The following is a 12837-nucleotide window of genomic DNA, read 5'->3' on the forward strand; positions in this document are numbered from 1 at the left end:
AGAGAAAAAGGGAGTCGTAGTTAACGCAAGCGTGGTTCCGCTTCTGTTAACTACTACGTTGTGGTTCCGGATCTTCCCCTTCAGAAACATCTGCAGTGCATTTTCCAACACCTTGCACTTCATGTACTTCAAGCAGATGCAAGTGGTTTAATAAGTGCGCTAAAATGCCTAAAAGACCATTTTCATTTTTGAGGAGTTGTTGCAGAAGAAACTGTTTGCATGGTTAAATGTTTTCGACACCAAAATGACGACAAAAAAAAAAACAAAAAAAACAAAAAAAAACACGTCTAACTGCACATTTAGCTTAATTCTTCACCTGTAAATTTGCTATTTTGTCAAATCTAGAGTGTGAAATCACAGGGCAGGAGAGTATGTGTTTATCCCATGGAACGTAAATTGTCAGTTCTCCTTGCAGTATATCCGAGGATGCTGTGAATCGGCTAAAATAAGGTTAATGAAACCAAACTGTAAACGAATGCTTCAGTGATCCCCTACATTTTAATTAGCCTCAGGGGAACAAGTTGTGGTGGAGCAACCGGAAAATATACCCGTCAACTTAAACATTTAACAATAATTTATCAATAAAACAGCAGTCACAAACACTTTTGTTCTAACACAATTGGGAATGTCTTTATTTTAAATAGATTTTAACAGTTTATTCTTTACTGCGTTTATTCCTACCGCAGCAGGGTTATAAATTGGTGACAGTACACATAACATCAGGCTCGCACATGCCTTGACAAGGTTTTCTGTGGGGCCTTCACTAAAGTGTCTCTCACCTAACAACAACTACTGCAGCACACACGTTTTGTTGCATCAGAATGAAAATTACAAAGTCATTCTGCACAGTGGGCATTCATTATAATCTGAAAAGACAGTCCAGATATATAAAAAAAAAAAAAAGAACAGTACAAAATTCCTATAAATCCAAGGGCCAAAAGCTTGAGTTTGTGCATCCATTGAAATGCTTCTGATCTTTGCTTTCACGGATCACACGGTAAAAAGGCATGGAATAGTTTCAAAGACTATTAGAAGCTTGCTTCCATATGTTTATAATGCCCCTTACTTATAAAATGCACTAACATAGAATAAACTCTCACCCCAAAAGAAACACAGAGTACCAAAGTTACTGCATATTGGCACCTCCCTGCTTCCACAGACCATTAAACATTTTGGAAACTATAGAATAGGAAATGTGAAGAATATCACAATGTCCTTGGTTGTGATGGTCCTTGGTTAAACATACATTCACAAACCTCAAACTGTCCCGGTCAGGCGTCGGTTTTCTAGACTTCAACAACGAAAACAGCAATACAAGAAACACAGAACTGGCATGGGACAACTTAGGATCTGACATTGTAGGGCTAATAAAATGCGCCTTACTGAGATTATGAATTTAATGGAAACAATTTCACGCAATGCTCTTTGCATTTCATACAGCAGGAATAACGTAATTTTCATTATTGTATTCTACTCAAATATGATCTGGCAACATGATAGAAAGTCTGAAAAATAATTTAGAGGCGTTCCAATTTTTCACTTAAGAATTCTTCTACGCTGTCTGTATTCCACTTCAGAATGCTTAGTTCCTCAGAGATGTTCCCATTGTCGTCCAAAAGCTTAAGTACAGGATCAGAGCCACGAACATACTGTAAATAAAGCAGTGGTAAAATGTTAGCTTTACCTGGCAATCCACCAGTTACCAATAGACTGCTGCATAACAATCCCAAAAACGTTATTAATATTATAGAGGAGCTAACTAATCTAACCAATGATTTTCAAACAGCCCAATACAGCCATACAAAGAACACAAACGTTTATAGGGGTGTATGATTGAAAAACATCTACTTTTAAGTTAAAAAAAAAAATGTTTTAAAAAAACAAACATCAATGACAAAAAATTTATAAAATGGAGACTGGTAAATTCTTATAGATGAAAAACTAGAATTAACAGTGGAAGATGTACCTTGCCAAACATCAGAATGCTTACAGAGTGGTGGACAGTCATAACCAGATAGAATGTACAGCATAAAAATGAAAAATGCCTGGTACAGAGGACTTTAGATTTTCAAAAACGTTTTTCATGATTGCTTTAGCAGTGTTCCCAACCTTTTGACTTCTACGAACCCCCACTTTAAGATAACTAGAACCTGGGGACACCCACTGACTCATTATTGGAGTCCAGGTACCCCCTCTTCCCCACTAAGTCATTACTGTAAACTGGGGACTTAATCTGTTAATATTGTTTAATTTTCAAAGCACTCGCAGAGCCCCTGAGGAGGCTTTGCAGACCCCCAGGGGTCCCCGGACCACAAGTTGAGGACCACTGTTTTAGAGCATACAGGTAACCAGAAGCATAAGCAGAACCAAGGGGTATCTATGACATGTGTAGATGTCAAAATGTAATAGAGGTGCGTCCATGCAAGCACACACACAGTAAACAGGAGAGCTGAACACTGAAATAATCAACATTCAATTTCTATTAATGATACGTACCCCGTTCACGGCTAACATGACAAAAAGAACTCAAGCATGCATATTTTCGCAGATTCATACTAAACCACAGAATTTCTACACACATTAAGGTTGTAGAAACCTTTTATACTGAGATGACAAACGATTCTCAGCCACTTGTCTAGACGACAGACATGAATCTTGGGTTTTTGCTAGTAAAACTATATATGCATTAGTTAAATAACACTACAATAGAGCCTCAAGCATAAGGGGACTTTAAAATACAGATTAATTCACTTAATATTATATACAAATAATTTAAAATATGTATACATAGAATTTCACAAAACTGGATGAAGCTAAACAGATTAGGGGAGAGATTACTAATACATACTACTACTACATAATGTATTTACATATGTTGTTCGAAACCTTTCAAAATCTCCTGAAAGAAAGGATACGTTTTTATGATTTGCAGTCTAAATGGAGGAGATGTATAATGAACAGAATCCTGTTGAAAAATGTTGGTTGGAAATATCAACAGAATTAAGCAATATCAGTTTACTTTGACGTACCTTGATTTGCAGCCCCTTGAACATTTTTGGTTTGTCACTCCTGACAAAAGCTAAGAAATTAAACAAAAACAAATTAAAGGTATTGTGATTTAGGCCAGTAAATGTGGTTACTCTTAATTCTGTAAAGTATTCTAGACAGTTTCATGATTGGTTAAAATGGGGCTTTGGGGATGCTTCAAAACATACAATAATTCAAATTCTACGATATTTTAGATGATTTACACATTCCTTCTGCAATTCAAGGCTGTAATACTATAAATTTACCGATTTGGTTATTAAAAAGGGTATTACTTTTTTTTAATTAAATAATGGCAATAAAAAAAGAATACATTAATTTTCACATAGACACATTTGTTACTGCATCACAGGAGGTAGTATTAATAATGGTTATAACTTTGAATGGTCGTTTAACTTGTAAACGTTTTCCTACACTCAATGGATGTACGAAAACGCGTTTTCATTCAGTTCTAAAGCAGATCCGATATCCGTTTTGCCAAGCAAGGCTTGCGTGAAACAAGTAACAGGTTTATCAATGCTTAAAAAACTAATTCTGATTGCTAATACCCCTCTGGGCAATAAATGTATGTAAACATTAACAGAGAGGAGAAAGGAAACATGTATCCCTTCAATAAAAAAATTTAAAAAATTGCTATTAAAGTGGCCTTAATGGCAAACAAAGAATCATAAACCACTAATGCTCATTTAATTTCTTATTGTTTTTGTGCAATAAGACTCAATCAGTCCCACTGAAGAAGGTAAGACTATTGTATGGTAGACGCCTGCTACACATGACTACATACCATGCATATATAACAAAAAAAGATTGCATTTTGCAAGAAAAACAAGCAAAACAAAACCAATCCTGACTAATTCAGGGTTGCACAAAAATAACCAGGTGTCACATCACCATTGGTTGTAATATGGGTGGTGTATTCAGGTGTGGAGCTGGCTGGACAGTGCATCTTCATATTTACCCACACTTTAAATCAGACACCACAGTCACACTCAGGCTCTTTTGGGAGTGGGGGGGGGAGGGAGACAGATAGTCTAACAAACTCACCAAGGGGACAATACTTTCACCGATTTCTCAAACATTATCACCCTCCATGGACTAACTTTTCTGCTGCCATACACCAATCCAGGTCCCCTCCTTCATGCTAGTCAGTGAGACTACCCTACTCAGGAGCGATATCTCGTTGGATGAGTTTCACATCCAGGGTGCAGGTGAAGCTACCTATCTATGGACTGTCTTTGAACAGTTCAATGTCACACGACTTAACTTACTGGTAAAATGTCATCAAAACATGTTAGCACATGTCGTACAGCGTGCTGGTACAACAACTTACCAGAAAAGATAAATGCAGCAAAATCAAAAACTGCATATGCCAGACTCGGCTTTTAAAAGTCGTCCATTTCAAATGAGCGGAAATAATAACTGTACAAATGAATATCTGCAACTCTGAACCAAATTAGTTGGCTCAAACAGAACTGGCCATGTTCTATTTAATTCTTTTCGCTATTCCGATAAGACGGACAGTAGGAAATGCAGACAAAAAAACATCCTGTATCCGTCAATAGAAAGAAATTGGTAAGTCTGGAGCCCACATCCCTCCCTCTATTTTAGAGCCTGTTCACATCTGCTGGGAGAACTCAACTCTACCTCTTTGATAGAGAATGAAGGCATGCTGCGCTTGTTTAGCACTCACTATGAATATCATCCAAAGGCAACTATCATGTCCACTGCATGACTTTAGGTAATACTTTTATACCAGAGAGGATTTCAATCTGCACTTACAAAAGAGAATGACAGCCTTAATCGTAGGTTGCTAAAAAGCTTACTCCACCAAGTGGAGCACGGAGAAGAAAACATTTACCCATCTTTGTTGTACAGCATAAAACTATGCATTTGGATAGCCTCGTTTGAATAACATGGCTCTGCATGTTTTGATGGCATGGCACTGTTTGTATGCGGTATGTGGAATATTTCCACTGCTTTTCAGTGAATCACTTTAAATTTCAAGTGGATGGCCATCAGCAGCCAATCTAGCGGCACCAATTGTAGCTTGCATTACACAACATTTTTTGCAGTAACCCAGCCTTCAACAATTACAGATGAGCCCAGTAGTTTCCCAGCTGCCGAGACAAATAATGTGAAACACTCAATTTGGATAGCTAATTATGGTTTTCCTTAACATTTGCTTTTGAAACCCACTAATAGACTAGATTTAAAACATTTCTCTGTTCCCAGATTCACTTTTGGTTGTAATAGCAACACCAGCTAAGTAGACTGGTTACTGAGGTAATTGGAACAATGCGCCATTGGTTTTAGATTTTAGCAGACTGCCTCAAAGAATGTAGGGCCAGATGTACAAAGTAGGTAAAAGTCATCGCAAATTGCCCACAAGCTTTTACTGAATCCATAGCGTTTTTGCGAACCAGCCTATGTACTATTATTTTGTTCGCAAAATGCTATTCCATGGTGGGTTGTATTTCCATCTTGCTCATGAATATTAAAGAGACAGGTTGGAAATTATGACCCATTATAAATTGCTGCCATCACAGGGGTTGGTGGCCTACTGAGGTCAGTAGACCCCTATGTTTGTGATTGCTATAAAATAAAGCAATCTTTTTAAAAAAAATAAAAAAAAGACAGCCTTCTTTCCTTAAAGGATAATAGGATGAGTACAAAAAAAAAAAAAAAAAAAAAAAAAATATAAGTAACATCTCTTATGAGTCTCATGGGCCACTGCCTGTTCTTAAACATTTTTTGAACACTCGCAAAGGGCAAGGGGTCCTGTTGGTGAATGCTTTACCATTACCTTTCAGGAGTCGGTAATACATTGATGTTTTGAAACCGGATTTTAGTTCCACTGCGATTTGTTATTTGGAAGAAACACCTTAAACATGCCCCTTCCAGATACCGAATCTGTATGTAATCGCAAATCTGAACTGCAATTTTGTAATATGTTACTAAATCACAATTTGGGTTTGTTACATACCAAAATGCCTTTTGTGGTCTGCAAATTGAGCCATTTGCAAATACAAAAAGATTTGGTACATCTGGCCCATAATGTCTTTAATTCTTACAAGTCAGTTCATCAATTGACAACCACCATGTGTCCAAAAGAACAGCACTGCCAACAAAGAGTGAAGGGTCAGGACTGCATTCAGCTTGTGGCATTAGTCTATGTTTCAAAATGTTAGGGTGGTCCTGCACAGCATATCCAGAGTGGGCTTTGGAACAAGGATCAGTTTTTGGAGACATTATATGCTGAAACAAACTTAGCCCATTAGCCTCTCATGCATGTGTAACAACAGAAACCCACGAAGGACCACATAAAGCAGGGCTCTTCATTTCTACTGTAAGGAAATAATTACTAGTTTATATATCTATCCTAGCTCATGCCCTGGGACACCTCAAATTGCATTATTGTACTGATCCAAACTAATGTATTCTGGAGCAACCGCTGCCTTAAAGGTGTAGGAAACATTCACAATACAGTCCACAAAACCTTGACGACTGGGATGATGCCCTGCCTAGTCCTCAGAGAATGACTGGCACTTGAAACTCCTCTTGAAAGTCCTTGTCCCATATCCATCTCGCTTAACACAAATTCATGTGGGACTTATAGGGTCACTGATCATGATTCTGGGTTGCCCACTACTGCAGCAGAGGCTGGAGCAAACAGTAACTCAAAACTAATGGGTTTGCTCCGTGGTGGTTGAGCAACAGAGCTCAGGAAGTGGAAACTTTCATAATTGACCTGGGTCCATCCAACATAATCTGCCAGGTCTACTTCAGAAAACAGTGGTACCTTGAAAGAAGAAGATATGCTGGCAATGGAGGAAAATAAGTTAATGAGCTCTAACAACAAAAGCAAACAAAAAAGGCAAAAAACACAGAAGGAATAGACCCCTTTCCTGACAGACACACTCAAAAAGGGAAGAGATAATACATAGCTTCCTTAGACTAAAACAGAATTGGGCATGATCGGAGCAGATTTCAAGCCTCTTTTCTATGAATTAAAAGAAAACTGACTTCCAAAGGATCAAGTATGGATGCCCCAAGAAAGTCACAGCTGACCTGCAATTACATTTCAGACAAAACTGAAGCTGATCTACGTTAACATGGGGGTTTAAATGCACTCGTTACACACTTAGCAGATCTAATTATGTTATATAATACAACATGTCACATATCTCTAATATGGCAGACACACTTGCTCAATTGGTTCAAGTTCAAGTCCAAATGGTTTCGAAGGCAGTTTTAGTAGTTGAGAGTCAGCAAAAAACTAGTGTCACAATTCTTTTAGTGCAGGGGGGGGGGGGCCAACGTGAGGTTCTGAAAGTTATTCCCGGCGATGTGGAAGAGCAGTGACCTTGATGATCTCTAAAAGCTATGTCGGGTACACTACAGCCAACATGCATGCACGCACCTCAGATTAACAACATACATTTCTAATAGGACAATAACGGATGTCGTAAACACTGCTGAAGGAGATTGGGGTAATCTTGTTTTTAATCTTGTGATAGATGGCCTATGAGACAGATCTGCACTTAGTACAACAAAGGTGGGTTCGATTTCAGAAGCTTAGGGCCCATGCATCCATGCTGAGTATCCCTGAGTAATTGCTTCCTCTTATTTCAAGTGAAATGAAAAAGCAAAGAAGGAAAGGAGCCCTGAAGGCTCAGGATCCTCCTCGCCCCACAGGTAAAAAGAGTATCAAAGAATCCTTTCCCCACCCTACCACTAAGGAACCCATAACTGTGGTGGGAGATACCTTTCCCAGGGTGGAACCTGTACCAAGGGAGTCCACAGCTACCACAGTTCAACTGCCAGAGGTAAATGTCCCTCTTTGTGAAAACACAGAAACAGACAAGCATAGCTGCACTGTTTTGATAAATTTGGAGCAACGCTCCAGCCCTCCCCGAGAAACGTTAGTGCAGCGCCCTGGCACTACCTCTAAAAACATAGGACGGCAGCTCTGGCCTTATGTGGAGCCTTTAGGACAGCAGCCCTGCCCTGCTCCAACCCAAGAGGGACCACAACTATGTCCACTCTTAGAGCCATGGGGACAAATGTTTTGACTTGCTCTAGCCTTGCTAAGGCAGCATCCCTGTCTAGCATTGCAATCCTTAAGACAGCAGCCCTGTCTTGACATAGGACCCAGGAACAGTCACACTGCCCCACTTTAAAACTTTTTAACGTTACAAATAGGGAATCTCAGAGTACGCACTTGCACTGTTTGCTAGCTAAAAATCCCCAAACAGGGCGGTTCACCTCTCCACAGGGAATGGACCATACAGTGGATGATTAAGGGAGCAACCACCCTATTGCAGATCTACTCTCCACTTATCACCATTTAGACAACAAAGTCTCAAATGGCCAAGTTAACCTTATTGTCCGTTTCAGGGGAGAGGGGATGTGTGATAAAGGAGCCTCTTTCTAGCATGGTTACCCCCATTTTTGGCCTGTTTGTCAGTGTGTTGGACTGTGTCACTGGAATTCTGCCTGCCAGGACCCCAGTGCTTATGGTTTTTGGCCTGTTAGTCAGTATGCTTGATTGTGTCACTGGGATCCTGCTAACCAGGAACCCAGTGCTTATGCTCTCTTTATTCCCTAATTTGGCACAACATACTGGTCACCCAGTATTTCATCCCAAATTGGCATACTGGTGCCCCCTTATAAGTCCCTAGTACATGGTACCTAGGTACCCAGGGCATTGGGGTCCCAGGGGATCCCTATGGGGTGCAGCATTACTTTTGCCACCCATAGGGAGCCCATGCAAAGGCTTCTGCAGCACTGCCATTGCAGCCTGCGTGAAAAGGTGTACTCAGCCTTTCATAGTCATTTTCACTGCACCAGGTCACTTATAAGTCACCTATATGTCAGGCCTTCCAATCCTGAAGGCTGGGTGCAAAGTCCCTGTGTGTGAGGGCACCCCTCCACTAGCAGAGGTGCCCCCATGTCATCCCAGACCATTTTCCCAGACTTCGTGAGTGCAGGAACACCATTTTATGTGTGCACTGCACATAGGTCAATACCTATGTCCAGCTACACAATGGTAACTCCGAATATGGCCATGTAAGGTGTCTATCACCTGGGAATTGTACCCCGCTACTGATTCTAGTATTGGTTTTACAATTTCATGCACTCTGGGGGCTCCACAGTGGACCCCCAGTACCCTACCAGCCTTCTGAGGTTTTCTCAGAAGGCTTCTGGCCCCAGCTGCTGCCACCTCACAGACAGGTTTCTGCCCTACTGTTGCTTGAGCAGCTCAGGCACCGGAAGGCAGAACAAAGCATTTTGTTTGGGAGAGGGGTGTTACACCCTCTCCCTTTGGAAATAGGTGTTACAGGCATGGTAGGGGTAGCCTCCCAGTCCCTCTGGAAATGCTTTGAAGGGCAAAGATGGTGCCCTCCTTGCATAATCCAATCTACACCGGTTCAGGGACCCCCACCCCCCCCCCTGCTCTGGGGCGAAACTGGACAAAGGAAAGGGGAGTGAAAAATCCCCCTGTCATCTTTCCGTAAGATTCCTGCATAGGTTCTACAAGGTGTATTGAACTCCTTTACTGTCTAAAAAGTAATGGATCATTCAATGACAGTGGCAATGTTTACTCCGATACCCAAACCAGGCAAACATCACAGCTTAAGTAGTCCTCATATGTCTAGATTCTTGATGAAAGCACACACAAAAATGTACTCGCGGTTGGGCTTCCTCTGGCCATGTCTGATAAATGAAAACAATCTAGTTTTATACCCGGAAGGAACTGTGGAGAAAACACAAAAAAGCATTTCATATTGTTGGCAACGTACACTAAGCCCACCAAAAGAATGCCATATTTACTTCACTCCACGGTGAAAATGTGTTTGACCACATTAGTTGTTAATTACTCATTCTGATTGTTGAGGCTCTTAGGTTTGGACCCAGATGTCGAAATTGGGCTCTGGCAAAGTAGAAAGAGCTGAAGAGCATTATTAGAGTGAATGCATGCTCCTATCCAGTGTCGGTCATACACAGGAGTACAAGGCTGCGATATACCCTATTGCACACTGCTACCCATGCTTACCATGAAGCCATTTACGGAGAGGTTACATAGAAATGAGAAGATCACCGGGGTAAGGACTGGAGGAAATAGGTATAAGCTGACAATGCACACCAATGATGTACTGGTTTTCAGTGATTACGCCTGCTTAAACCGCATCTTCCTTAGTTGAGAAAACTACAGGAATAAGGGCCGAGTATCTGGATTTAAAGTCAGCATGCACAAATCAAAAATTCTAAACATCACTTCCCCTCAAAACAAGGCAACATCTTTGCAGGCCAGCATGCCTTTTTAGTGCGGAGTTCGATAGAGCACAAATACACTGTTTAATTTGAAAAAGAAATTTAGTGGGTATAGTGCTGTGTTTTAACTGAGTTGTGAAACTTAAGATGATCAGCTTGAACACGTACATGGTCAGGATGTCAATTTGAGAGGTATGGAACCGGACAAGGGAAATATCTGCCACCAAGGCAAATGTATATTGTAGGAGGAATTACCAAAATCACTGTGTTAGAAATGTAGACATGGCAGCAAAGAGGAGACCTGGAATTACTGGTATAAAAAAGGGAGGGACAAGTTTGAAAAGTTGCCTCATGCACAAGCATATGCTTTATCTACTCATAAATCGGAGCCAGTGATAGACTTGGATGGACAAGGTCTCTGCACCTCAAAGTTATCAGAGAGTGGTTCCTTACTTTTGATCATCTGGTTACAATCAATCCATTAGAAATATGGATAGAACAGGCTGTGGTTCAGTTGTGACTGCTAAGGCTATACAGATATGTCTGTCCCACATTAACGACAGCCGAAGCAGAGATTAAGGAAATCAGCTGTTCCTCAGCATACCAGTCGTAGTGTTTTTTAAAAATCTTTATTGATTTTCAACAATAATATACATGTACCATACACCATTCAAAGAGCAATACCACCGTTTTTTTTTATCATACCAACACTTCCCATTCAATGTAACATCCACGTGATCATTTACATGCTAAGAAAATAAAATCAAAATAATCTTGTACATTACTATTTATGCACTTTTTTCAAGGTTTCCTATTATTCGAGGGATCAAATATGTCAACACTTTGGCCCATTCAGCTACATCTTCCGTCACTTTATTGTCCTTTCTCGAGCACTTCGGCGCACTATGATCTGCACCTAATGTAGACAGGTGATCTACCAGGGGATATGAGTGCACGTTTCTTTGTAGTAATGTAGGTTTTGAATTTTAAAAAAATGAAGTTGTCTGGATTTAAACCATGTGTTCTATGCTTCAGCGGAGAAGTGTTTAAGTTGTTCCCAAGCTTTCCGCAGTCTGAGTCAGTGGCTCTGGATAGTCACCGGTCCATTTCGCTTGGGCGTGTTCTGTGCTACTGTCCCTTCCATCCGGCACTATGCTGTGTAGAGGGATGCGATTATTCGCCTGCTTCCAGACGGGCTTAGTACTTGTGTCATAATATTTGTTTTGGAGGGTGCTTCTTGAAATGAGATTTCTCTGGTAATGTGAGCCAGCAGAGTATACTGGAGGAACTGCACAGTCCCCACTCCAAATACCTCCCATGCCTGCTCAAATGCCAGAAATCTATTATTTTGGAACTACACACCACAGTTTGGCAACATCATGGCAACAAGAATCATTTGCGAGGATAGCAAAGTGGACGTTCGTGTAGGTTCACCCTTGTTACTTTTTTCTTCAAGCTAGGTGCAAGTATGAGCATTCCCTTTCTTGTCACTGGCTATTGGTTCAGGTAAGCTAGACGGTTCCCACAAGAGGTATGAAGAGAGTGACTCCTCATCTCGCATGGCGTCATCCTCCTGTATAAGTATGCAGGGTGTTTGTTCTTCCACAGTCTGTCACCTCAGCAGAGAGTGAGTCGGGCCCCATCAAAGCTGCAGGATCTACTCCATCCAGAGCATGGCCAAGTTAGCACAGTTATATTTTGGTGGAGCCTTGTCCCAGATCTCAAGCCAGGTCCAAACATCCTAAGGCTGCCGAAGTTGCTATAACTTAAAAGCAGGGGGAAGACAGCTGCATGAATTTGAGGTTCAATGCCAGTAGAATTTGTTTCACTTCCAGGAATGATTTTCTTTAAGACTACACGTTCTTCATATCGTCCAGGTAAATGGCAATCTTACGATTCCCATACTGAATAGAATGAGCATTCCTCACTGCTTTGAATATACATCTCCCTATCTCCATAGCCCTCCCTGTAGTGGCCAGGCACTTATTGCCCAGTGTGTCCTTTCCTTAGAGAGCATTTCTGATAGCCACTCCAGCTAAAGTTATTGAGGGATCAACTGAAGAAATTGCTCCATGAAGGCCCCTTCTGCAAGTCCAGGAATCTGAGTGTTCCTTCACAGGCTGCCATCAGCATCCTTCAGGTTGTCATTTTGGTCATCTGGTCTTAGAGGGTAGCCACCTCAGTTTGCAGTTCCTTAACAGTCCCCCTCAGCTGTGTGGACTCTTTTGCCACCTCCCTTGAGTTGCTGAGCAGCAAATTTACTTTGATCATTTCTGGGGCTGCCAGTTTTTTTTTTTTTTTTTTTTTTTTTTTAACATTTCCGTCTGTATTTACCTATATTTATTTTTTGGCCATTTTATTGGTATTTATTTAGTGTTTTGAAAATTTAGTCACGAAATGCTATATGTTCATATTTATTTAACTGATAAAACATGCACTCAAAACTATGATGTCTGTCACATTTTAGCAACTTAAGATGGGTGCTTTGTTAGGATGTGTATTGGTTAGTGGTATTAA

The 12837-nt window shown here is 40.7% G+C and overlaps 1 protein-coding gene across 1 annotated transcript in view; it reads right to left on the bottom strand.

The window, feature by feature from the left end:
• Positions 1–603: 603 nt before the first annotated feature.
• The window catches only part of SELENOF (selenoprotein F), a 75970-nt gene continuing 63736 nt past the window's right edge, over positions 604–12837 (bottom strand). The window contains exons 4-5 of the mRNA XM_069232303.1: positions 3030–3079; positions 604–1649 (exon numbers count right to left, since the gene is read on the bottom strand). Of these exons, the coding sequence (XP_069088404.1) occupies positions 1518–1649; positions 3030–3079 (182 nt within the window). The 3' untranslated portion in view covers positions 604–1517. The remainder of the gene's footprint in view (positions 1650–3029; positions 3080–12837) is intronic.

The sequence above is a fragment of the Pleurodeles waltl genome, chromosome 4_2, assembly GCF_031143425.1.
Source record: "Pleurodeles waltl isolate 20211129_DDA chromosome 4_2, aPleWal1.hap1.20221129, whole genome shotgun sequence".
NCBI lineage: Eukaryota > Metazoa > Chordata > Amphibia > Caudata > Salamandridae > Pleurodeles > Pleurodeles waltl.